The sequence below is a fragment of the Babylonia areolata genome, chromosome 12, assembly GCF_041734735.1.
Source record: "Babylonia areolata isolate BAREFJ2019XMU chromosome 12, ASM4173473v1, whole genome shotgun sequence".
NCBI classification, from domain to species: Eukaryota; Metazoa; Mollusca; class Gastropoda; order Neogastropoda; family Buccinidae; genus Babylonia; species Babylonia areolata.
This window is the reverse complement of record NC_134887.1, coordinates 24,644,651-24,672,546: the sequence shown is the minus strand read 5'-3', so window position 1 is coordinate 24,672,546 and position 27,896 is coordinate 24,644,651. Positions and strand designations below refer to the sequence as shown.

The 27,896-nt window shown below is 39.1% G+C and overlaps 2 protein-coding genes across 17 annotated transcripts in view; one reads left to right on the top strand and one right to left on the bottom strand.

Annotated features, from left to right (window-relative positions):
• LOC143288466 (clathrin heavy chain 2-like) overlaps positions 1-11,618 on the top strand; it is a 76,459-nt gene extending 64,841 nt beyond the window's left edge. Inside the window, exons 9-10 of one of the 16 annotated variants that reach the window (XR_013056099.1) lie at positions 34-4,692; positions 4,733-11,618. Coding sequence is in view for 1 of the 16 variants with exons in the window: in XM_076596987.1 (XP_076453102.1) it covers positions 34-138 (105 nt within the window). In the remaining 15 variants the exon portion in view is untranslated. Of the gene's footprint in view, positions 1-33 lie in introns of all 16 variants that reach the window. The other 15 variants (XR_013056108.1, XR_013056104.1, XR_013056105.1 and 12 more) reach the window with 15 other exon arrangements.
• A 10,399-nt stretch (positions 11,619-22,017) lies between these two features.
• LOC143288465 (ceramide glucosyltransferase-like) overlaps positions 22,018-27,896 on the bottom strand; it is a 90,897-nt gene continuing 85,018 nt past the window's right edge. The window contains exon 9 of the mRNA XM_076596986.1: positions 22,018-26,070. Coding sequence (XP_076453101.1) covers positions 25,867-26,070 — 204 coding nt within the window. The 3' untranslated portion in view covers positions 22,018-25,866. The remainder of the gene's footprint in view (positions 26,071-27,896) is intronic.

Below are 27,896 nucleotides of genomic sequence, written 5' to 3'. Positions count from 1 at the left end.
TTTAACTACAAAATACTGTATTTTGTCAAACAGGTGATTACAGTAGATCTAAAAAAAGATGGCTTCATCTCATACCTAAGGGAGACTACAAAGAAGTCAGGGTCAGCCAATCGCCTGGAGAAAGCCATCTGTCAGTAACAGCTGCAACAAAGCATACTGTAATCCAGCACAGGCCCTGCTTGCACTGCTGTACTCAGATGAACACAGATGCCTGTGAGCCCAAGGACTCTGGAGTCTGTCATGGTTTTGCATGCAGAAAGCCTTGACTTCAGGAGTAGCCAGCAACATTGATTGAGATGTATCTCACTTTCAACTACACATGTGCTGTCATGGAGCAGATATCTGTTCTGAATCATTGCTGATTTTGTGTTTTTGCTTGGCAGGTAAAAATAAGGGCTAGCAGTAGTTACTCAGTATAGCTTGTGTAATTGTAATTATGGGTTAGTAATTGCATCCCTGTCTTCACAAAACTAGAGATTTTCTGTTGATTGCTATATCCATGTATTGTTTTCCATACAACTACAATATGTCTTACATGCTGTCAGGAATATGAGTGGGGATGAAGAGTATGACTTCTAGATGAGAAGCTATATATGTCCACTCAAAAGCATATGAACATTCAGTAATTCCCAACAAAGTGTTCATTTTCTGATGCTCAGTGCCATCTCATATTTATTTTTTAGAAGGGCACAGCTTGCATTAATTTGATAAATATAAGTATGTATATATTATTGATTTTGATTCATCATATTTCTTATTCCTAAAGGAAATGAAAAGCATAGGTATAATGTAAAATGTAACTGAAGTTTACCAAAAGAATATATAACTAAAGATAATATCACAATACTTATTGAAAATCAGCTGAAATCTGTTATCCTTTTTTTCTTTATATCATGTTTTAGTATATGCAGTATAAATTTATATGAAAATTGATCAGCATAAATCAGTTTTCATTCTTGTGTGTGTATTTGTGTGTATACACACACACGCGCGCACACACATATATAAATATCTGTATATCTACCTATCTATCTATACACAAACACACACACACACACACACATATATATTTATGTATATATATATTATGTTATATCATCATTAAACCTTTGAGGAACCTACAAACCAGCAAAACGTCATGTGTTGCCATAGGACATAAATGTGTGAAGCACAGAGGTTATCACAAGGATTGTAGAGGTCTGAAGCTTATTGGCATCTAAAAGTACTTCACTTCATGTTCTCTGATTCGCCCTTCAGACTCCTTCCTTAAATAGAAGATTTATTCATCTTTTTTGTCTTTGCAGGAGCATGTGCTAAATCTCTGTAAATTGTTTCATTATCCCTCTCTTGTACTTGATATCAGAAAAAAGAATCCATTCAAATCTGTTCAATAGATGCACTACAACGCTTAAGTGATTTTTTTTTTTTTTAAACTGAGACATTTTAAGAAAAAGATGTTCCATGTCTTGAGCCCTTGTTAGCCCACAATTTCTCACAATCCCACAATTTTCTCACGCTTTCTCTCACTTTACAAGAAAGCATGGGATTTGGGGAAAAGAGTGGTCATTCCATTACCACGTTTTCTCTCAATTAAGATCTTACACAATATGTGTGAGAAAGCATGAGGAGCCCCCATATTTTTATCAAAAATATATCCTTCATCATCAGAGTTGATTTCTTGTCTTTTCTCAATGCAAATCTTAGAGAAAAATAAGAGAGAAAAAAAAGAAAGAGGGTGTTCGACCACAACTACGATCATGACAATAACAATGGTGTTAGAGAAGTGTTGACACTGAAATTGACATCTATTTATTGTTCTTCACATAAGATGGATCATTGTAATGCATCGACCTTAGATTCAACATAGGAATCAATAGCAAACAACAAAATTGAGGCAATGTGTATAACTCAAACAGAAATATTCCAAGACTTGAACCAATCAAAATGATTCAACTTTCTGCAAGGGTGTTTAACAATGTTTAACCCACATGCAGGGAGCATGAAAAGTTTAGATGTTAATTAAATTTCAGAGAACACACTGAGAACATGAAAATATTATTTAAAAAACAAAGTGAAAGAAGAAGAAAAACAAATCAACCAGCCAAGCAAACATACAAAAGGAAATACACACGTGCACATAAGATTTAATTACCTTTGACCCCTATTGGGACACAGAGGATTATAGAAAACAAGATAATCAAGAACACAACAAGGATTATCATAAGGTTTGCATCAATTAATAAAATAAGGGTCAACATTCCTTCTTCTATATGAAAGTATTCTATGCGACATTGCAAGTTGTAATGAATTTACTAAGTGTAAGGAGAACCTGATTTCTTGCAGAAAATAATTTAAAAAATGAAAACACAGACTTATAGGCATACACATTTATCCGGTAATGGTCTTTTACGGATATCAGAAAAAATTTGGACACTCGTTATAAAATGAAATTCATCACCAACAGAATTCATGTCACATTTTTTTTTATTTTATAAAGACAGTATTCTCTTGGAAATCCAATTAACTGCATTGTTTCAAACAGTGATTGTTGCATTTAGATTTGATTAACGAAATAATGTTTGTAGTGGGCAAATTGGGTATAATGAAATCTGCATTCAGATTTTTTATACAAAAGATGAGGTTCTCAATTGGCCATCTATGAAAAAAAGATTGAGGTTTGTTTCTTTCTGCGTTCAATCTTTTCTGCTTGGCTTGGATAGCTGATTAAATCAGTTATATTTATTTTGTCAAAGTAGAAAATGTGGTTGTAGATTCTTGTTTTATTTTGTAGTGTTTTTTGTGTGTTTGCTGTGTTAGTTTTTGTTTGCTGTGTTTTATGTTTGTTTTTGTGGTGATGATTTTTGTTCTTGTTGCATATAATTCATGAATGGGTTTATTTAAGATATGGTACTATGGCATTCTGTGTGTTTGCTGTATTTGAATCAGTACTTAGATATTCCTTGTGACCGACTTTCTTGAGAATTGTTAATGTGTTTAACGTATTTAATTTCCATGATACCAGTCAATAATGTGGATCATGTATTGGTTGTGTCTGTGTTTATACATGTACCCACATTTGTGTACATGCATATGGATTGATTCCGTCCAGGTAATTCCCAGTTAAGCTGTTCTAAACTTGAATTCTTGGACCTTTAGCATTCTGGCTCACATGTGTGTTTACGAACAACTGTTTCCTGATTTGAGTCATGGGGAAAAGACAAGATCATGATCAAAATGTTTGGAGGGGGAGAATACATCTGATTCACTGATCATGATTTTGTCGGAAGAACTGGAGTTGGTGTCCAAATTGATTTTTGTGTATATTATGCCCAAAAATGCATGTGGAGATAATGTTTCGATTTGTTGAAGCCAGAAAATCCTGATTGAACTTTGGACAGATCTATGATCGAAAAATAATGAAAAGCTGATCAGTGTGATGTGCTTAAGATAGAATTACACTGTTTCCATGATACAACTCTTGTTTTGACAAATACACATACTTGTTTCTGACAGTGAGCAGAAATATGATTGGATCAGTATATATTAGTACTGATAACACACCTTCCATCTCCCCTCCGCACCCTCCAACCACACATGGCTTTTAAAATTCTTGTTCATCAGTAATCACACATGAGCAATAAAGGCCTTGGAAGTAATTTGGTTTTAAAATACAGTATAGATGAAAACTATGGCAATCATTGGTTCTTGGACACTCAGAAACTAATGGTGATTAGGGCATTGAAATGAAATTGATATTTCCTGTTTCAAAAGGTATTATGTCACAATCTTTCACAGAATCTGTGAGAGTTGGCAATACAGGTTCCAGTAAATCTGAATTTGTGATTGATTATCAGCAATGATATACTTTTTTTCTTCATTGTAGAATGATTCTGCTTTGCTCAGTTATATTCCTTTGATAACATCATGCACATAGCCAATGGAATGTTTGACATGTTTCAATTGCTGTTTATGCACTTATGAGTGTGATTAAGGTGTATGTGAAAGTGAGATAAATTTACAGGAATGAGCTGCTGGTTGTTAAAATAAAACAACATGTGCATTTTGGAATGTCTGGGTGAAAATGACTGACAAAAAAAGAAAAGAAAAAAAAAAGGGTTTTGTTTTTTTATGTGATGAGTCCTGTGATATCCAGAATGAGAGCATCATCATTTTGGTGCTCTTATGCACTTTGCTGAATCCTGAAAGCTGATTGCATTGTAAAACTTATGGGTCAGTTTTTTTGGAGACTTTTTTTTTTTTTTTTTTTTAATGTGCATTGTGAGATATTTGTTTTAGATAAGTAAAATGGACTTTTAAAAACTTGGGTCAGTTTTGGAGACCGGGGTTTTTTATGCATAGCGAATAGATAAGTAAAATGGTATTCTTCTAAGTTAACTGTTTTGTAGTCTTTTTGGGGGTATTTTTCTTTAATTACATTAAGTCCATTCAATGGCTCTACTTAATTCAAGCATTTGGTTTAGCATGGAGTGACAATTTTGCTAGGTGGAATGCATAGTTTAACAAGGAATGACTGTTTTGCCATTTAGAATAAGATTCTCTTGTCTTGACCCTTTAAACACTGCCATATTGTTTGCTTGGTCTGTTAATCTCCTGGCCTGTGTCTGTTTTTTCGATGTATAGTCTGTCCCTGTTGTTGCCTGTCTCTGTGAGGTGTTGTTCTGTCCCTGTGAGGTGTTGGCTGTCCCTGTGAGGTGGTGTCTGTCCCTGTGAGGTGTTGTTCTGTCCCTGTGAGGTGTTGGCTGTCCCTGTGAGGTGGTGTCTGTCCCTGTGAGGTGTTGTTCTGTCCCTGTGAGGTGTTGGCTGTCCCTGTGAGGTGGTGTCTGTCCCTGTGAGGTGGTGTCTGTCCCTGTGAGGTGTTGTTCTGTCCCTGTGAGGTGTTGGCTGTCCCTGTGAGGTGGTGTCTGTCCCTGTGAGGCATTGTCTGTCTGTCCTTGTGATGCATTGTCTGTCCCTGTGAGGTGTTGTCTATCTGTCTCTGTCCCTGTGAGGCATTGTCTGTCTGTCCCTGTGAGGTGTTGTCTGTCCCTGTGAGGCATTGTCTGTCTGTCCCTGTGAGGTGTTGTCTGTCCCTGTGAGGTGTTGTCTGTCCCTGTGAGGTGTTGTCTGTCCCTGTGAGGTGTTGTCTGTCTGTCTCTGTCCCTTTGAGGCATTGTCTGTCTGTCCCTGTGAGATGTTGTCTGTCCCTGTGAGGTGTTGTCTGTCCCTGTGAGGTGTTGTCTGTCTGTCTCTGTCCCTTTGAGGTGTTGTCTGTATGTCTCTGTGAGATGTTGTCTGTCCCTGTGAGGTGTTGTCTGTCCCTGTGAGGTGTTGTCTGTCTGTCTCTGTCCCTTTGAGGTGTTGTCTGTATGTCTCTGTCCGTGTGAGGTGTTGTCTGTCTCTGTGAAGTGTTGTCTGTCTGTCTCTGTCCCTTTGAGGTGTTGTCTGTCCCTGTGAGGCATTGTCTGTCTGTCCCTGTGAGGTGTTGTCTGTCTGTCTCTGTCCCTGTGAGGTGTTGTCTGTCTGTCTCTGTCCCTTTGAGGTGTTGTCTGTCTGTCTCTGTCCCTGTGAGGTGTTGTCTGTCCCTGTGAGGCATTGTCTGTCTGTCTCTGTCACTGTGAGGTGTTGTCTGCCTGTCTGTCCCTGTGAGGTGTTGTCTGTCTGTCTCTGTCCCTGTGAGGAGTTGTCTGTCCCTGTGAGGTGTTGTCTGTCTGTCCCTGTGAGGCATTGTCTGTCTGTCCCTGTGAGGCATTGTCTGTCTGTTTGTCCCTGTGAGGTGTTGTCTGTCTGTCTGTCCCTGTGAGGTGTTGTCTGTCCCTGTTAGGTGTTATCTGTCTGTCCCTGTGAGGTGTCATCTGTCCCTGTTAGGTGTTGTCTGTCGCTGTGAGGTGTTGTCTGTCTGTCTGTCCCTGTGAGGTGTTGTCTGTCTCTGTCACTGTGAGGTGTTGTCTGTCTCTGTCCCTGTGAGGTGTTGTCTGTCTCTGTCACTGTGAGGTGTTGTCTGTCTCTGTGAGGTGTTGTCTGTCTGTCTGTCCCTGTGAGGTGTTGTCTGTCTCTGTCACTGTGAGGTGTTGTCTGTCTCTGTGAGGTGTTGTCTGTCTGTCTGTCCCTGTGAGGTGTTGTCTGTCTCTGTCACTGTGAGGTGTTGTCTGTCCCTGTGAGGTGTTGTCTGTCTCTGTACCTGTGAGGTGTTGTCTGTCCCTGTGAGGTGGTGTCTGTCTGTGAGGTGTCCGTCTTTGTGAAGTGTTTTCTGTCTTTGTACTGTTGCCTGTCTGTGTCAATCTTTGTCTTTGGTGCCTGTCTATTCCTGTCTCTTTGAAGTGTTGCCTGCCTGTTCTTGTCTCTGTGAAGTGTTGCCTCTGTGATATGTACTGATATAGGCTGTCTCTATGAAGTGTTGCCTGTCTTGTCTAAGTCTTTGTAAAGTGTTGCCTGACTGTCTTGTTTGTTCTTGTCTCTGTGATGTGTAGTCTGTCCCTCTGTTCCTGACTCTGTGAAATATTGTCTGTTCCTGTCTCTGTGAAGTGTTGCTAGTCTGATCCAGTCTCTCTGAAGTGATGCCTGTCCTGTTCCTGTATCTCTGAAGTGTTGCCTGTCCCTCTGTTCCTGACTCTGTGAAATATTGTCTGTTCCTGTCTCTGTGAAGTGTTGCCTGTTCTGTTCCCGTATCTCTGAAGTGTTGCCTGTCCTGTTCCAGTCTGTGTAAAGTGATGCCTGTCCCTCTGTTCCTGTCTCTGTGAAGTGTTGCCTGTCCTCCTGTTCCTGTCTCTGTGAAGTGATGCCTGTCCTGTTCCTGTCTCTGTGAAGTGATGCCTGTCCTGTTCCTGTCTCTGTGAAGTGTTGCCTGTCCTCCTGTTCCTGTCTCTGTGAAGTGTTGCCTGTCCTGTTCCCGTATCTCTGAAGTGTTGCCTGTCCTCCTGTTCCAGTCTCAAGTGATGCCTGTCCCTCTGTTCCTGTCTCTGTGAAGTGTTGCCTGCCCTGTTCCTGTCTCTGTGAAGTGTTGCCTGTCCCTCTGTTCCTGTCTCTGTGAAGTGTTGCCTGTCCTGTTCCTGTCTCTGTAAAGTGATGCCTGTCCCTCTGTTCCTGTCTCTGTGAAGTGTTGCCTGTCCTGTTCCTGTCTCTGTGAAGTGTTGCCTGTCCTGTTCCCGTATCTCTGAAGTGTTGCCTGTCCTCCTGTTCCAGTCTCTGTAAAGTGATGCCTGTCCCTCTGTTCCTGTCTCTGTGAAGTGTTGCCTGTCCTGTTCCTGTCTCTGTGAAGTGTTGCCTGTCCCTCTGTTCCTGTCTCTGTGAAGTGTTGCCTGTCCCTCTGTTCCTGTCTCTGTGAAGTGTTGCCTGTCCCTCTGTTCCTGTCTCTGAAGTGATGCCTGTCCCTCTGTTCCTGTCTCTGTGAAGTGATGCCTGTCCTGTTCCTGTCTCTGTGAAGTGATGCCTGTCCCTCTATTCCTGTCTCTGTGAAGTGTTGCCTGTCCTGTTCCTGTCTCTGTGAAGTGATGCCTGTCCCTCTGTTCCTGTCTCTGTGAAGTGTTGCCTGTCCTGTTCCTGTCTCTGTGAAGTGATGTATGTCCCTCTGTTCCTGTCTCTGTGAAGTGTTGTCTGTCCTGTTCCTGTCTCTGTGAAGTGATGCCTGTCCCTCTGTTCCTTTCTCTGTGAAGTGTTGCCTGTCCCTCTGTTCTTGTCTCTGTGAAGTGTTGCCTGTCCTGTTCCCGTATCTCTGAAGTGTTGCCTGTCCTCCTGTTCCAGTCTCTGTAAAGTGATGCCTGTCCCTCTGTTCCTGTCTCTGTGAAGTGATGCCTGTCCTGTTCCTGTCTCTGTGAAGTGATGCCTGTCCCTCTGTTCCTTTCTCTGTGAAGTGTTGCCTGTCCTGTTCCTGTCTCTGTGAAGTGATGCCTGTCCCTCTATTCCTGTCTCTGTTAAGTGTTGCCTGTCCCTCTGTTCCTGTCTCTGTGAAGTGTTGCCTGTCCTGTTCCTGTCTCTGTGAAGTGATGCCTGTTCCTGTCTCTGTGAAGTGTTGCCTTTCCCTCTGTTCCTGTCTCTGTGAAGTGTTGCCTGTCCTGTTCCTGTCTCTGTGAAGTGATGCCTGTCCCTCTATTCCTGTCTCTGTGAAGTGTTGCCTGTCCTGTTCCTGTCTCTGTAAAGTGATGCCTGTCCCTCTATTCCTGTCTCTGTGAAGTGTTGCCTGTCCTGTTCCTGTCTCTGTGAAGTGTTGCCTGTCCTGTTCCCGTATCTCTGAAGTGTTGCCTGTCCCTCTGTTCCTGTCTCTGTGAAGTGTTGCCTGTCCTGTTCCCGTATCTCTGAAGTGATGCCTGTCCCTCTGTTCCTGTCTCTGTGAAGTGTTGCCTGTCCTGTTCATGTCTCTCTGAAGTGATGCCTGTCCTGTTCCTGTCTCTGTGAAGTGATGCCTGTCCCTCTGTTCCTGTCTCTGTGAAGTGTTGCCTGTCCTGTTCCTGTCTCTGTGAAGTGATGCCTGTCCTGTTCCTGTCTCTGTGAAGTGATGCCTGTCCCTCTGTTCCTGTCTCTGTGAAGTGTTGCCTGTCCTGTTCCTGTCTCTCTGAAGTGATGCCTGTCCTGTTCACACAGACCATAAGTCTGTGTTATAACCATGTGTTTCTGTTGTCATATGTCTCTGTAAAGTGTTGCCTGTTTGTCTATGTATGTATGTATGTATGTATGTGTGGCCATGTAAACTTTAGGAATTCACTTTCTCTAGAAATAGTCTGTCAACACCAATTTTGGCTTGAAAAAAAGGGGGGAAATCAGTTATTTTCACACGCACAACTTATGACAATGCACTTCTGGGAAGGGTACAAAAAATTAAAGAACCGAAAGGTATTTCCACAGTCATGTTACAGGATTTGTTTTTTCTTATTCACAAAACCTTGCAATTTAATCTGACATACTGACACACCTATTGATAGCAGTAATTCAAGCAGGAATTACTTGTTTTTAATATGGAAGTTACATTGATGCATACATGTAAAACATGATTTTAAAGCAAAACTCAAGAAACAAAAGAGCTTTTATATTTTACGCTCTATGTGAATTTCTTACACTGTCTACAATTGCCCAAGTGGTTGTTTGTTGGTAAAAGTAATGTAGCATTGTCTTCCTTTTTCATGTATTCATTAACAGCATGCACATTCATGGTAGGTTGTAATCACATTATTGAAAAGAGGTGAAGGAAGCCACAAAAGTTTATTCAGAGAATGATTTGTGCATAGGCCATTAATATAAAGTCCACAAACAATTGTCTAAATCAACAAATCTAATTGGTTTGCGGACCCCTCAACTTGCACTTAGCATGGGTGTTTGAAAATTTGGGGATATGGCAATGAGGTTGATTTCCCAACTTCTGCCATTATTTGGAGAGAAACATTCATAGTGGTCATTATTTTTTAAGATGAGCATGCATTTTCACGGATTCATGCAATGAGCAAGCTTTTTTTTCTCTTTTTTTAAATGGCAACTTTCAGAGAGGCAAGTGTTGATTGGCTATTCAGTCTGCACTGTTCAGAGTGGGAGAATGTATCATATTCACTGATGGTAATTTTGCAAAAAGAATTTGATAATGTATTATGCTTGAAAATATATTGGGTGATTTGTTACAATTTATTGAAGCTGAGTAGTTGTGATGAAGACAGTTTGAAATTTTGATAGGTCTATATTGTAATCATAAAATAGTGAAATGCTGATCAATGTGATGTGCTTAAGGTAGAATAGGTCCATTTCCAGCACAATTTTCAGTTCAACAAACACTCATTTCTGAGGATGTGCAGAACTATGATTTAGATCATTGCGTTTGTTCTGGTAAACCCCACCCCATCTCTCCACCATCCCCCTCTATCCCTAAAGTTACCAGTTTTGTTGGTGTAAAGCAGTAATAACACTTGAGCCATGAAAGCTTTGCCTCTCGTTTAATGAATTTACTTATTTTGTTGTTTGAATATTATTTTATATTTTGTTAATGTTTTATACAAACTTTGAGCAGCTCAGCATGTGTATTGTACAGATAACAGGTTGTATGACCGTCAAATGTAGCTCCTCTGTTTTTGAAGGCTTTCTGTGATTGGTTGCACCAGGAAAAGTTTGTCTGCTACTTTTCAATGTTTTTTCAACAGTTAAAATAGCAGGGGTGCCTGAGGGTATATGCAAATGGGCAAGTCTAATTGTGAACAATGGGTTTGGGTGCATGTGGACAATTAAAACAGAAGCCGGTCTTAATCTCATTAGACATAACATATTGGAACATTGCACCAGACCGTTGTATTGTTAGTTTTGATCACACATGCACACACACAAACACATTTAAACAAACACACACCACACCCCATACAAAACACACTCGAGAGAGAGCGCTCAGTAACTGTGCAGCATTGTTTGCAAATAGACTCGTGTCAAAATATCCTATGGTCTAAGCAAATGACACTATTTTGGAGATTCCTGTCAAAACTGATGTTCTGATCTGCCATCAGCATGCTTTCTTAATTCTCTCAGCAGTGGTAATGCACAATTCATTCATTTTATCCAGTCATATCAGCTATTTTAAACTGTGTAAATTTCGAGTCCAGCTACTTGCTTCCCTTGATTTTAGGATTTTGAGAGCACGTTTGTAAACTTGGTCGGCAGTGGTGTGTGAAGAGAAGAAAAGAGTGCAGGCATAGTCGCAAATAAGTGTTTGACTGGTTTTGGGGAATGGATATTCAGTAAGGTATCAGAACGAGGTTGAAGGAGACAAATTGTGAAATGTGTGTGGTGAGAACACCTCGAAGTGGGGTGGTACATGAACCGTTCGAAATCACACGCTGTGCGCAATTAGGAATACTTACCCTATGGTTGACTGGTCACCCCAGTGTTTTGTGCAGTTTTGTTCACATTTTATTGTGATGTTCAAATTTCAGTTTATAGCCATGACCATGTCAAGTGTGACTTTTTAGCAAGATCAGTACAGTGTATAACTTAAACTATAAGACATGTTCACAAGAAACACGTTCATTCACGCTTGCAATTGTGGACACTTCCACCTTTGTTTTTTTTTTTAACACTCCAGTATTTGTTTAAACACGTACCCATGTGAATGCCAGAGGATCTTTTAGTGTAAACTGTATCCTCACCTTTCCAGAATTATGAGCTTAAAATGTCCTTTTTTCTCTCTTTTTTTCCATTGCCTCTTCATTCTTGGTTCCTTTCTTTCTCTCTGATGTTTTCTTTCTTCAAAAACTTAGTTGTTCATGTGGAGGAAGGGGTGGGGTCACTCAGAGCTAGATAATCAGGTTCTTTTCAGGGTTATTGTTGTTTGATGTGGTTCTGTTTTGGTGGTTTGTTTAATGTGTTGATGTGGCCCTGCAGTTGTCTGAACTTTGATCCAAATTGATACTGAACTTGTACTTACTTGGTTTGATATCCACAAGTTATTTTATTTGTATTAGTATCTTGTCTCTGAAATGATGACAAAACAGCATGTTGACACAAACAGTTCTGTCACTTGCAAAAAGCAGAGCTGGGAGCTGACAGGGGCAATATTGAATTTTTTGTACAGTGCTTCTGTTTGTATTCTCAGCCACATTTGAATACAGTGGCATTAAATACTGGTCATGTGTGCCGCCATGTGCCTAGTCTGCACCTAATATATACTGTGTGGCTGCCTGTTTGTTTTGTTGCATATATGATCATGTAGCTCTTATTATCACTTGCAGTACATTTAATTATACTCACCAGGCTTGCTTAAAGACTGGTTAAAACATCAACATGACATGGCGTATAAATCAGTGCAGAAAATAACATGTAATGACCAGCCACAACACGACTGCTTATATAACTGTCCATGGACGCAAGTTTGGAACAGACTAAGAATTTCTTAAATAATCAAAATACACCAAAATAACATGATTTAAACAGTGTTATCACCTCAAATACCATAACTAATTTATCACACACAAAAACAACGCAAATTTGAATATTTTTAAATTGCATTGGTAGGCATGCTTTAGCTATTACATAGACCCAAAAATGTTTGGTTCAAATCTACTATTATATCATCGTCTTTTTTTCTCCTGAGCTGTATAATATTAAATACAGAGAACATTTGAACTTTTTTTCTTTTTTCTAATAAAGTGTGTATAACAAGTGAGTCTTGAAGGCCTTGCCTCTCGTGATTTATATTATTGATCACCGAGTAGTTTTGGTTGCATGGTGATATCAGACCAAAATTAAACATAAAAAAACCATTTTACCAGCAGAATTCACAACATTGATCACAGTAGCAATTAGTTGTCAGACTCTGTTGTGAAATGCGTCACCTCACTTCAGAATGTCATCCTGGGTGACATTCTGCATCAACATTGTGGTATAGAATGTACCAGGTACTGGGCTGATATTTTGTAACAATAGTTCATTATATGCACTGTGGGACAAACTGTTGCCAGATGTGAATATATGGTTTTGGATTGGATGTAACTGGTGTTCAAGGTGAAATAGGGAGTTAATGGTGATCACCAGTGCTTTACATGTTATTGCCAGAAACAGTGGTAGTTTCGGTAGTGATGCGTTCTGGTGATGGTGGTGTAAAAAAAAAAAAAAAAAAAGCTAGTCTTTGACATTCCTAACTGTACTTCCATAATGATTGGTAAAGCCCCAGGTCCTGATGGAATACGGCCTGAGATGTTAAAGGAAGCATCAGTGACTTGACCCAGCAATTTACACTGCTCCTCTAGTTCTCTTGGAAAGAAAAGACTTGAAGGGCAATCTGCCATCCACTTGTTTCAAAATAACAAGTGTCAGAACTGCTTTGTGACAACCATCATGGCATATCTTTCCCGAGTATCAGTTGGAAGATACAGGTTTAAATCATTATTAGCGATGATAATGACCCAGCACTTCCTTAAAGATACTGTCCTTGCGAATCAGCGCAGAAAAAAGTGTAACAAACACTGCCCAAGTCTGCAACTGGTCGTAATGTTCTATATTGTATTGCACTACTCTTTTTTGTCATAACAGATATCTCTGTGTGAAATTTGGGCTGCTCTCCCCAGGGAGAGCATGTCGCTACACTGAGAGCGCCACCCATTTTTGGGGTATTTTTTCCTGCCTGCAGTTTATGACTCACTTGTGTAAACAAAGTGAGTCTGTGTTACAGCCCGGTGTTCGGTTGTCTCTGTGTGTGTGTGTGTGTGTGTGTCTGTATGTATGTCTGTGTGCCTGTGATAAACTTTAACACTGCCATTTTCTCTGGAAATGCATTGTCTGTCAATACCAAATTTGGCTGAAAAATAGGAAAAAAAATCTTCAGTCATTGCAATAATAGATTGTAAGTTTCCTGAATTAAGCCATGTTTCCTGTATCATTTACAGTTTATTTCGTTGAGGCCATTTCGAGGATTCGGAAAACAATACACTGTCAAGCACTGAACGCTTTCCTCTGGCGACCCCTTATACCACACTTGCGTAACCTTCGCGTGTTCTTGCCTTGTGACTCTTTGTAAGGTGCTCTCACACAGGCAGAAGTAATAAAAACATTCGATTCTGGACATTAAAAATCAAAATCTACTATGTTCCTGGCCCCCTATAGTGGTCGACTTTATATCAGTGTGGTCAGTATGATTTATTCTATTTTATCGTAAAAAGAACGGTTTTGTTGCACACATTTTTACCTACGCAAGTTTAAATCTAAATTCCCTGACCTACCGTGACTCGTGAGCACAGCACACAACGCTGATCTAAAAATAGATATTTAGCTCAGTGAGCAGACACATGCCGTTTGTTTAGCAGACTATAATACTTATTGTCAATGGAGCGGACCAGACATGGTGGCCGTGGGATATGGTTGCCTCTACTGAGCAAAGTATAAAAAGAGGGATCTGTTTTGTTCTTTATTTAAATTTTTCTCCCAAACCCGACAATATAATCTTACATTTTCAATATGCAATTGCACATGAATTAATCTACCTAACTGTCGCAGTAGAAATTTTAATCAAATTTCTTCAAGGTTAAATCAAAATCTGATCATACTACTGGGGAAGGCACTTTTCTCTGATTTTCCTCTCTATCCAGGTGTAAAAGAGTATCTGACTTCACAGAAAGTTGAAATGGTGGAAGGAGAGGATTGGGTTCCATCGTTCTGTACCCAGCCCCAGACACAGAGGGTATCAATTCACTGCCCTGATGGCTGTAAAAAAAGGCATGGGACACTTAACCTAAGTAAAGGAAAGCAATGAGAACCAATGTTTTGTGTGTAAACCATTTATTCTGATGATGGAGATTTCAAAGTTCCTTTTTGTTTTTTGTTTTCTTATTTTTTATTCATATATTAAGGGGAGGTGAGAGGAGAGTTGAAAAGGAAACAGTGGAAGTTGCAAGACTGGTACCAACATTTTGATTTTATCCGATCAATGCCAGATAATTTTGTACAAATAATAAAAAGAATGCTACCCTTACCAGGGAATTTTATTTGCGGATTCAGGAGAAATAAATTCTAGCACAAAAACTATATAAAATACAGAATGAAAGTGAATATTTTTGCGAAGAAAAATGAACGAGGATTCTGAACCTGGGCTTTTCTTTCCCAAATTATTTTGACTGCAGATGACAATTCAGGCATTTCAATGGGAAGACAAATATGACACCTGCAAAAGTGAAATATACCAATTTCCAATAAGACGCAGGCTGCACACACATTTAAACAAAACTATAAATTTCATTTTTATAATGCAGATGAATCTTTGGTACTTCAACTATTCATCCATGATCTAAATTTTAATAACGTATGACTAATTACGGGAAGTATATTTATGCAGTTTGGCTGATATAATATCATCAGGATGCAAAAAGCATTGACATCAACAGCATGAATGTTTTGTTGCGTAAACATTACAGTGACGAATTGCCCTTGGGAAAAGACAGTGTGTGTGTGCATGCACACAAGCGTGTGTGTGTTTAGTGTCTACATTGAGAGAGGTGGGGATGTCTGTATATGTAAGCGATGATAATTTTTATCATCACTGAACCAAACTTAGATGAAGGAAATCAAAATAGATGCAGGACATCAATGGACGTCTTACAGGCACTATAGTAACACTTTGTGTTTGACATCAACTGACGCCTTACAGGCACTGAATGGTTAAAGTCTTGTCTTACAAAAGTCATGGATGCAATGTTACAATTTACAATTTAAGTAACTGTTAAGCACTTTTCTAATTTGTCAAGCATGTCAGCTCTCTTAACTTTACCACAAAGCACATGCACAAAAACTATGGGAAGGAAACAGGAGTTGTTTCATATAACTTTATTTCAGAAGGAAAAGCGGTAAACCAGACTTGACAGATAGACAAAGGATACAAAGATTTGATACACTGCTAACAGGTATATGAAGTATATAGAGCACAAAGAAAAATATACCAGTACAAAAGAGCATGGAATAGAAAATGTAAAAAATATTTTTCAAAGCCTGCCAGAAAACTGACACCTACAACATCCATAAACTGGTGGGAACAAAGTTTCAAACCACTTACCTGGATTTGGTAGATGCTCAATTGTTCACAAAATTTGGATATCATCGCACTTTGTACCAAATGCTTAAAATATTAAAATTTAATTTTGTTACTTACTTTCTAAGTAAACCACATACCCAAAATTGACTTAATGAAATTCATATGAGAGTGAAAATAAATGGATAAAAAATAAAATCACTTTCTTTTACAATATGCACTAAATCAGGTATGTGAGAGAGATAAGAGAGAATGGTTTGTGACACTGGCATATGAAGGTAAAGGATGGGGACAAGGTATGGGGAAGAGGAGGTGTGGGCAGTCACTTAACACTGGTCGTCATTTCACCAAATACAGGACTGTACCTAGGACTCGGACACAGTGACAACGCGCAAACACCTTGTGGCTTATGATCAGAAATCTGCTGCCAACAAGAGAACCACAATTAGATATCTAAGTAGCAAAGGGAGACATATGTTAGTCACACTGTGAAATAAAATCATTCCGAGGTTTGCTTCTAACTGGAATACCAAGTGAGGACATCAGACTTCCATCACCATGAATATACTCCAGCCTGATTTAAGAGCTATATAACAGTCTTCTATATTGATATTATGTCCTCTTTATTGGGGATACACTTTTTTAAACTGAAATTTCATTACTGCTTCAACATTTCATATCCTTCTAAATAAAAGGTAGAGAACACGGAATATAAGGGGAGGAGGGTGGGGATGATGCTAATTACTTGAAATTTGACATTGTTGCTTATAGTCCAGCTGATCGCACAGGACCGAATCTGGACTGCCCAACAACAAATATCAACCATATTAAAAAGACAAAACTGTCACATCTGACAAAAGAAAAAAAAGAAGAAAAAAACGTCAGCACCAACACAGTTCATTATATATCTTAATCATTAAGCAAATAAGATTAAGCTGTGGTGAGGACATCAGCTCTTCCACATCCTCAACTACAAAAAAATAAAAAGAGGATAAAAAAAACGTATTTCAAAACCACATGGAAAAAAATATATGAAAAGCCATATGGGCAAATAACACTACAAAATGGACAGATGGTGCCCTTCCACTGTTCACAATACCAATACCTAACTGGCAGAGCAAAACAGTACAGATGTACATTATTGACTGCGGAAAAGAGAAAAAAAGTGTCAGGGATTGCTGGAAAAAGGAAAATGGACTGGGAAGGCAGAAAAAAAAGGCAGAAACAAGGAGACAAAAAGAAAAGAGGAAAATTCTAGCACAAAATTTTCAGAACTACTAATTACTTGATGACATTAAAAATAAATATGTAAGTAAAGCAAAAGAAAAAGGCAACAAGTATGCAAATTATGCAGTTACTGGACGAGTGACTGGGTCAGTCAGGAGTGCCAATTAAATAATCTGTCCATTAAAAAAGTCATGTCAAGTATTTCTTTCCAAAGCACTTATTTTTTGTTCTGCTTCCACTTTCTTTTCTTGACACAATCAAATCACCAAGAAATGCCTGATACCATTCCTGACACTAACAATTTCAAAGAGTAACTGAATTGTTTTAAATGTCCTATGTCGAAAAAGAAGTGTACATGGTCACAGCATGTACTGGAGAACAAAGGAGAGCAGCAACTGCTGTCAGCTTATTATAAGTCAGAATTTCAACAGAAAAAGCAATCAGTGAGTTGATTTACAATGTTTCATAACCATAGCTGGAAGGACCTGTAAACAAAACGCACTGGAAAAAAAAAAAACATGCAAATTTGACATCTGTGTCACCACATCAGTCCAACAGCTTCTAGATAAATAAGCAATGAATCAAATCTTAAAGCAGAACTTTTGTTTTTACCCTGAACAAAGGTCAAGGTCAAACTAACATTCAGTAATTTTAAAAATTCTTTCACCAACAACATAAACTGCATGACACTGGTCCAGCAGTGAGACATCACAATCCAGCAATAAAGAGTCTCAATTGATTCTTCTTCTTCCGACACAAAATTCTGTACAAGAAATCCTCTCTGATGGGCACAAATATATATGCATGCACTCAAGGCCTAATAAGCACATTGGGTTATGCTGATGTCAGGTATCTCACTATCTGCCTAGCAGATGTGATGTAGCGTATATGTATTTGTCCACTCGCAGTGATGCCTCTCGAGAAACAGAAATTGAAACTGAAACTTCAAACAGTCACTGGTAGAGATTTGATTACTGACACTGCACTGCTGTGTATCCACACATCATCTTCCAATTTCAATCTGATTTTTTTTTTTTTAAGTTCAAACTCACTCAGAAAACTTATATATATATATTTTTTTTTAATTTAAAGTTGAACTCCCCATCCACCTCAAGACCTTGAACAAAAGGTCACGTTATTAGCTTTTTCATTTCAATATGAAACTACACCACAATCAATGTCAAAATAAGTCCAGTGATTTGAGTTAAATCACAGTCACGCACACATTACTACTGTCACATGAAACCCACAATGAAGGTGATGAGACTTCTTACATACAAATGGCAAACATATACAATCAATTTCACTTTGAACTACAAGGGTACATATTTTTCAGCCAAATCTACTCAGCAATTTACACCAGCTTGCATATCAACTGATGAGAAGTGTTATGCAACACTGAGGAAGTCCTAAGCTGAAAGGGAGCACTAAAAATTGTGTGCTCTTGGGAGTGAATGTTAAAACTTGTTGTACATGTTTACTGTTGCTTCCTTTTGAAAAAAAAAAGAAGAAAAGTTCTTCAAGTTGTGAGTGTGTGGTGTTTGACGAGAGTATGGATGAGGTTAAATTTTAACTTCTTTGTTGCTGTTTGTTTGTTTTGCTAACAACAGACAATTACATCAATTACCTAAACTAGAAGCAAATTGTTAAAAATAAATAAAAGTATAAATAGACAAAAAGCTGGAGAGTGAGGACTGGTGTGAATATATGAGAGAGAGGTGTGAAGATAATGAATTGCTCTGATTCACCTTGCCTGCTGGCCTGCAGGATGAGAGAGGAACACAAGGAACAAGACATTGGTGTGTGTGGATGGTCAGAGCACTGGGGCCCTGCTGTCTCCACCTGCTGTGCGCAGACATCATAGACACAGGGATGGATCCATGCCTTGCCCATCCTCCAAACCAAAATAATACTATCACACATACACATACAAATAACTGCTGACAAGGACAATGCTCTGGGGTTAACTCTATCATAGAGGGAACAAAACCAGTACACAGTTAACACTTTGTCAGATCTGAATATGACCGTTACTGTTAATATATTTTATGGCTTCAAAGTGTCATCACTATGACAAACCACAAACACTTTAACCAGTAAATGATTGACCAAAGAAGAACCTGTCAAACAGAACCAATTCATGGCACAGAAGGACCTCTTATTTCAAGTTCCCTGAGGTGGAAGTATCAAAGTATGTTGTTAACAGTTGCCAACAGCACTGCGTTATGAAAATCAAACAATGCTGGTGTTGGGAACTAAATAGAATATGAACTTTACAGACTCCAATATGTAACTGATGCTTTGATACTGTACAAAGCTGATTCCATCCAAACCCTTATCTGTCATCAGAATGAACCATACAAAAGAATACACTGAATATGTCAAATGGACAGTATAATCAAGTATCTAATAATAAATATATGCACCAAGACTCAAAGATGTAACATCCAAATATGGCATCATTACTACAACATGCACATAAAATTGTAATATGATAAATTGAATACTAACACCATGCTGAGTTATTTCAGCTCAGTCTTCATTGAACACACAATCAGTACAATTTTATCCTGGTTTTGGCAAGAAAGACCAAATTAATCTAGTCACAGATGAGAGATGGGGGTTTGGGGTGGGGAGGGAGCATGTCCCCAAAATTACTGAAGTCAATTAAATAGATCATAATTTGTTGCAGCTGTTATGTCATGTGATGTGGGAAAGGAAAACAGTAGTTAAACTGTCAGAGGAAACAACAGTCATCTGGAATCCTGGTCAGGACAACTACTTATCCATTCCAGCAGACAATTTCACCACAATGCATGATGCATGTTTTGGAATGGATAATCCTGGGATCAACTGAAGGCAAAGGATTAGCACCATAGCACTTGTGAGTACATGTCAGCCACAATCCTTATGATCACTGCCACTATACTAATAACTTACATCACAGACAGTCCTCAACCAGACAGAACTTGTCAGATGATTTCACTTTTTATCATCTTTCACATTGGACTGAATCGCTTCAGCTATGAATTGGAAAAATGCCTCGTTTCCGACTGCATGTCAGCACAACATATCAAAACCAATAATTCAAAAATAAATGAACACAACAGATCATAACCAAAAAAAGTACTGAATTTTTTTTCAATATCTTAAAAAAAAAATTTTTTTAAAATCTTTATATCCTATCAAATAGTCTATTCATATTCTATTATTAACTCTACATTAACTCTGGTGAACAAATCATTAACTCTACATTTCTTTCTTTCTCTAAATTCAAAAACTTTTAAACAGAAAAGTATTCATATTCATATGGTAGGACCCTGAAGCACACCAGATACAGCAGTCATCATTGGGTGGATGGGCGACGGAACCCCCAGCATCCTGTCACCATCTGCTGCAGTGACAAGTGACCACTGGGTCACAATTGTTGTGGTGAGACCTGAACACATATCAGACTCCAATGTGGTGTGAAAGTGGGGTGCCAAAATACATGACCCATTCACAAGGGCAGGTGAAGACGGTTGTGCCAATGGTGTCAGCGCAGCCAAATTGCAACTTTTGTTGCTTTCAGTTAGCTGCTGTTGTAGAAAAACAATCTCAGCAACAATAAATATTTTTAATTTTTAAAAATTACAATAATTCAAGAAAAACAAAAAACAAAAAGAAGCTAAACCTTCAAGGACTTGTGTGTGGACTGATGGACTGTTTGGCACAGAATGTTGAGGATGGGTTACAATATTCAATTTCTGTAAAATATTCCTCTGAGGAATTCATCAGTCTAACTGCAAAATTCTCCATCTGAACATGCATTGATCAATGCAAAAGAATCCTGCCCACGCAAAAAAAAACCCCAAAAAACCCACCTCATCTGAAAAAAAGCCATCGTGGTGACATTCCACATGGAAAGGTGATAGCCATTAACTGTCTATCCCAATCACTTAACCATTTCAAGCAATTTGCCTCTTTCAATGTCTGTGTGATGTACTTGAATGAGTACAAGGCCTCGTTTTTACTGGTGTTTTTTTCCCCAATCATTTTACTGTCATCCATTCTCTTTGCTCAGGAAGTAAACTTTACAAATTAATCCAGAGATATATAATGATATAAACATAATCAGAGCAGAACATGTTCTGTTCTGGTGATTTCACACTGACTGAAAAAGTAAAAACATAAACAGATGGTGTAATATCAAAGGTACCTAAAGATGATGAGAAGACAACATTTCCAAACATAGACTCTTTTTCATGTGCAGAGAAGTGTTGGCAGGCAATTACTGACTATACCCCCTTACCCTTCCTTTCCCTGAACAAGCCCCCTTTTTCCCCCTCCTCCACCCACACCCACCCTCAATACCCCCACTCTTATCCTCATTATCCCACTGCATCTACACCCACCATGGATCCAACATCAAGTCAGTGAGCTGAACTGTATTCACATCGTCTTGATGTACCTTTGATATTACACCATCAATTTTTTTAATTTTTTTTTTTACTTCATTTTTACAAGGTCCAGCAGTCACCATTTTTTCGTCTGAAAAGGTTACTTCAAACTTTCAAATTACTGACAGAACAAACGATTGCCCTGACTGGATTGTGATACATATCTATATTTTCCACATTACAATTACAAGAATAAGGACAACTGGATGCACCGTTTTGTGACTGTTTAGTCACAGGCTTTCTTCTTCTTATTCTTCAGATTTCCAAGCCCACTTCATCTTTGTGAAGACTAATGCTGGGTATTAACTTGGTGGGATTGTACTTGTGTGGAATAGTTAAAAGCATTAGTTTCAGAATACTGTTGGAGGCAGAGGGGAGATGGATGTGTCAATACAGGAGGGAATAACTTGGGGAGGAAGGGGAGGGGTGATGATTTACAGGATTTCTGCATCAACCCGAGCCTCAAAGGCCTCAGGCTGGAAGTAGGCACTATTTCCTCTGTTCCAGTCAACAACGGTAAAAGGAGAACTTCCGGTAGTCAGCTGCTAAAGATCAGAGTTGGTGGACTGGTCATAAAAGGGCCTGACAGGTTGCTTCAGGGTGTTGTTTCTGATGTGGACCAGGTCGTTGTGTATCTTGTAGAGCATTGTGACTGGCCGCCTTTCTGCATTGCTAACAAGATGGCCACTTCAGCCAGAACAGCATATTACTGACGTTCTAAGTATTGCGAATGGCAAAAACACAACACTAATCGCACTGATCTAGTGCTGTGCAAATCACATCAACTTGACGACATGAACACAGTTCTCTTTAACAATAACTTAGCACCAAAATACTGCATTTCTCTCACAAAATGGATATCACACAATGAGCATTTAAGTTTTAAGATAAAATGGAGAAATTAAAAGCTATGCACACTTTTGAAACTCCAAAAGCATTCATACAATTTTTAATTCATTCACTAAATCCATACATTATTTAATTAATGAAGTGCTACCAAGATCCCTTAAAAAAACAAACAAAACAAAAAAAATGTGGATGTATGGTGCATATTTATAACCATTTATTTAACATTTTTGTAAGTTTATAATTCTGCATATCATCTATACTGTCTAGTGATGTATGGGGGAAACTCTGGTGGTGTGGGGGCAGAGGAGGTTAAGTTATTGTGTTGATTTTTTAATCTGTTTGTATCATATATGTTATCTACACTTAGCTTTTTGCCTGATCAGGCACCATACTTTCCTCTAGTCATAAACTACTGTATACTGTTTTATTACTTTCATTATGCACAATACACGGCAATAAGGACTAGCTGTACAGTATGCTTTCATCTACATGTATCATAAATGCTGATGTTTTACTGGTACTGTTTGTTTGAGTCCCAACATGCAGCAGGCAATAAAAAGTGTGTATTTCAGAGTCGGAATTGAGTCCTTTTCTGTGGAAGGTTTCAAAACAATTCAATATCTAACATGTCACCCTGAGTGGGAGAGACATGAATGAGTGAGAGATGGGGTAGGGAGAGTCGAGATCTTGTGTAATTGTGTGTCAGCAAAGAAGCATTGCTCATTTTGTATTCTACTGACCCATCCAATCATTACATTTTGTCTGGATTAAAGATACGAATTTATGTAGAACTGATCTTGGTCTGTGTGTACAGGTTGGTTTCCTGCAATATTCTCTGAATAAAAAAACAACTACTAAACAAATAAATAAAAAAAACCAGAAATGGAACCTATACTTAACAGCTTTTAGCCCAGAATGCAGCATAACCAGTACTGTCAGTGTCATCTAAGAATCAAATTTTGCATCTGCAGTCCAAAACATGAATTCAAAGCAACTAAATCTATAAAGCCTATAGAACTGTCTATTTCTGAACAATTTTGTTAGCAATTTGTCAAGGCATTTTACCCAATCTGAAGAAATGTTAAATCTTTGATGAAAGTAATACTTTCAGACATTTGATAGCCAATGCCAATATAGACATTTTCTTAATTTTAGCCAAAACAAACAAAACAAACAAGAGGCAAAACCATGGTTCACACGTGATTTCTGCTGTACAACATCAAAACCAAAAATGCTAGTGGTGGTGGGGGCAAGGGGTCGGAAGGTAGGGGGGGAGACATGGAGACTGGGTACTAACACGCACACATATATAATACAACAACCCTAATAATTTTTTGCTCACCATCAGAAAGAGTGTTTGTCGAACTGAAAGTTATATGCTGGAGCAGTGCAATGCTATCTTAAGCAGCCCACATTGATTGGCCTTCCATTGTTTTATATTCGTAATATTGATTTATTTCAGTTTCAAACTTTCCCTGCCTTTATCACAACTTTTCAGATTCAATAAATTGTAACAAATTTGCAAAACATATTTTTGAACTTAATATACATGACAATCACTCCTGAAAAGTTGTTTCAGCAAAAATTATGATTAAAGAATAGGACACATTCTCCCACTCCAAACAGCGTAGATGACACATAAAAAAAAATTAATAAAAAAAAAGAAAAGAAAAAAAAGGCAACTTATTGTTGGAATCTATGAAAACAAACACAACTACACCTTAAAGTATTCAAACACACATGCACAGTGATTTGAATTTGGTGGTTGTTTGTGGACATTATGCTTAGGTGATGAGACCTATGCACATATCTTTCTCTGAACAAAATCTAGTGGCTTCCTTTGCCACCTTTCAGTAATATGTTATTGCAAACTACTGATTGAATGTACATACTCATAGTGAATATGCATTAAAGGGAGTCACTGCAACACTATCTACTGACAAAGTAAACAAATGGGCAAATGTCAAAGTGTTAAAACCTTCACACTGAGCATAAACACAATAGCCTTTCTATGCCTCGAGTTATTTTCAAATCAAATGTTTTAGATAAGTGAGAACTGTCTTACATTTTCCAAAATAAAATCAGATTTGTCTGATTATTTGGCAGAATTCTGCTGCTCCTGGAAGACAAATATATCAATGTAACACCTATATTAATCTCTTCAATGTCGAGCATTATTCTGACTTGGGCTTTTTATTTGCCAGGCTGTATTGGATTGCAAAGGGTTTATAATTAGAAAAAAATATCTCACACATAAACTACTGCAAGAAAGTATACATAACCCATACTTTTCTGAAAGGACAATGAACAGACAGCAGTTCATTTAACACAATGATTGTATACAATGTCCTTCTATTGCAATTCCAGCCTGTGCAACGCCCACTCACTTCATGTTCACTATCAGACAGTATCAAAGAAGCTAACAGTGACCCAGATGGCTCACAGTGCAGGGGGAGGGGTGGGGGGGGGTTGACCATATGTTCACAATATTGCCTGCAGATGATAGCTGTTTGATCATTGCAAATGTACTTTTCTAAAACCATGCTGTACACATAATTAACAACTGGCACTAAACTGTTCACTCCTTCATCACTCTCTCCCTCCGTGCCCTGAATTTTGTATTTGAAGTCAACTGTCACCTGAATTAAGTCCATCACAGAGCTATACATGACTAACATTCAGTCACGTCAAGTAAACCATCTGACAAGATACTGCCACACCCAGCACTAAATTCATCATCTTCAATGACTTTTATAGCTTCTGCAACATCTTAGATGGCAAAATCTTGGTTGTCCCCCCCCCCCCCCCCCCCCAATATTGTAACACACTGCTGTTTCAAGTCACTAGGATTAGGTTGTGGCTCATTATTCACCATTTTGAAAGCATCGTGAGGAAGGGACAACAACATCCAGAAATGATCATAAAGAGCGTGAACAGCTACTGCTCCTCACAGACAAATGAAGTAGAAATATCAAGCTTTCTGACTAATAACTATCTGAATACATCAACTGTAAAAAATCCAGAAATGATGCTGAAGTATATTAAGTCATGGGGTAAATAGATGGGCATTTTTTGGATATATATATATATGTAATGGGGCAATGAAGAGGTAAACCAGAAGCTACTTACTATCTGAACTAAAAATAATAAAATGACTGCTATTAATCAGTGTGGCAAAATGTCTGAAGTGCTAAGTTTTGTGAATATATAATAAAATAATAACAGTAACATGATTGTATACATATTTTTGGCTTCTTTGTATTACTGTAGAGATATTTTTGACTTCTTTTAATTTTTTGTGCCATTCCCATTTCCAGTGCACAGTCGTGATTAGAATGTGTGTAAGAACTATTTCATATTTTTCAGCCAAATTTGGTGTTGACACATAAATCATTTCCAGAGAAAATGAATTTGTTTAAAGTTTCTAAAAGAGTCACACACACACACACACACACACACAAATACACTCAGAGTCAGATACACACATAAACACAACTGAAACACAGGATTATTACATAGACATATAAGCGAAAAACCAAATAAACAATGACCAAAAAAAGAAGACGAGAAATGTTTAAAGAAGATTATTCAATAACATAACTGAATGAAGTCACAGAATGATTATGGCAACTCAATACTGCGCTGAACTCAAAAGTGAATAAGAACCACAGTTCATATATATATATCTTCTTTTTCTGGGAACGGCCAGTACATGTATAAAAGTTTGTGTCTGCCTGAGTATACTGATGGTTGAAACAGAAAGAGCTGAATTAAAAACAAAATCTTGTTCACACTGTCATATAATTAAAATGTCTGTCTTTGCAATCATGTCCATGCACACTGAAATGCAGTTTGCACATCTGGAATTTTTGGAAACAGTCATATGACAGAGACACTGTGCACAGATGCAGGCTTTGGGGGTGCTGGCTCATCTACCACTCCACCCCACTTGAGGCGATATTTCTTGTTGCGCCAAGTGACAGTGCGATTGCGATGACAAGTCAGAAGCACATAGGGGGACAGTAACTCTCGCAGCAGCCAGGCAACAAAAAACTCAAATTTGGAGAAGGGAAGTGGTCCTCCCTGAAACAAACATCTGAATTAAGTTCAAGAATAAACATTCATGTTGGTTACAGCTCAGTTCACCAAACCAGGGAAGAAAATACATAAATACAAAACACTGAAAATAAAATGAAAGTGATTGATTGATTGATTGATTGATTGATGTGGATACTTCTATAGCGCCTATCCTCGGTCAGAGACCAAGCTCTGAGCGCTTTACATACACAGGGACATTTGCACCACAGGCTGCCTACCTGGGTAGAGCCGACTGACGGCTGCCACTGGGCGCTCATCATTCGTTTCCTGTGCCATTCAATCAGATTTCAGACGCACACACATACACACTCAGACAGACATGTAACATTTTACGTGTATGACCGTTTGTTTTTTATTTTCTTCTTCTTCTTATGCCTATAGCTCCGCTCGGGAACAAAGGGCCGCAACAGCACTCCTCCAACGGACACGGTTTGGGGCAATCCTCTTTATCTGGGCCCACGTCATTCCGGCTGCCTTCACTTCAGTGTCCGTACTTCTTCTCCAAGTCTGCCTGGGTCTGCCAACTTTGCGTTTGCCTTGGGGGTTCCAGTCAAGTGCCTGGCGAGTGATGTTGAGTGGTGACTTGCGCAACGTGTGGCCTATCCACCCCCACTTTCTCTTTTTGATTTCTTCTTCTATGGGTGCTTGTTTGGTTCTGTCCCAGAGGTCTTCATTTGAGATGATTTCAGGCCACCTGATGTTCAGAACGTTGCGCAGGCATCTGTTGACAAATGTCTGGAGTTTGTTCCTGTTGGTCTTGGTAGTGCGCCATGTCTCTGAGCCGTACAGCATGACTGACTTGACGTTGGTGTTAAATATTCTGATCTTGTTGTGAAGTGAGAGGGCTGAAGATTGCCAGATGGGTCGGAGAGTTCTGAAGGCGTGTCTCGCTTTATTGATGCGGCTCTTGATGTCATCGTCTGCTCCACCATCCTTGCTCACTACGCTGCCCAGATATGTGAACTTTTCCACTTCTTTGATCTCTTCCTGCTGTAATCGGACTGGGTCTTGCTGCTTGTTGTTGATGCGTAGGATCTCTGTCTTTCCGATGTTGATCCTGAGGCCGGTCTTCTCTGCCTCTATCGCGACGCGGTCTAACTTTCACTTGTTTTTTATTTACCCCGCCATATAGGCAGCCATACTCCGTTTTCGGGGGTGTGCATGCTGGGTATATTCTTGTTTCCATAACCCACCGAACGCTGACATGGATTACAGGATCTTTAATGTGCGTATTTGATCTTCTGCGTGCGCATACACACGAAGGGAGTTCAGGCACTAGCAGGTCTGCACATATGTTGACCTGGGAGATCGGAAAAATCTCCACCCTTTACCCATCAGGTGCATCGAGATTCGAACCCAGGACCCTCAGATTGAAAGACCAGTGCTTTAACCATTCAGCTATTGCACCCATGAAAGGAAGAGTTTTAATCATACTCCCTGTTTGACGATATAAATATACTTACCATGTCAAACTGATGCAAACTAAGCCTGTCAGTTTACACTGCTTGGCCAATTTCATGCAGCTAACAGTGAAAAGATGCCCCATCCTGCCCAGTCAAATGCCTCTAAAAGCTACAAATGCAGAATCAATCCATGGCCATCAAGAAAATGCCCCATGAGAACCATGGCATTGGTCAGAGGAGGCGCATCCCCTCAGTAATTTTTCTTGGTAAGCGCCTCCACAGTGGCCAACAAGGGGTCAAAGACTTCAATGTTGGTGCTGACAGTCCCAACTGCACAGCAGCCACGCATGCAGTTGGAGGATTGGAATGAGGGATCCCTGAACAGGGCTGCCTCAGCAGATGAGGTTT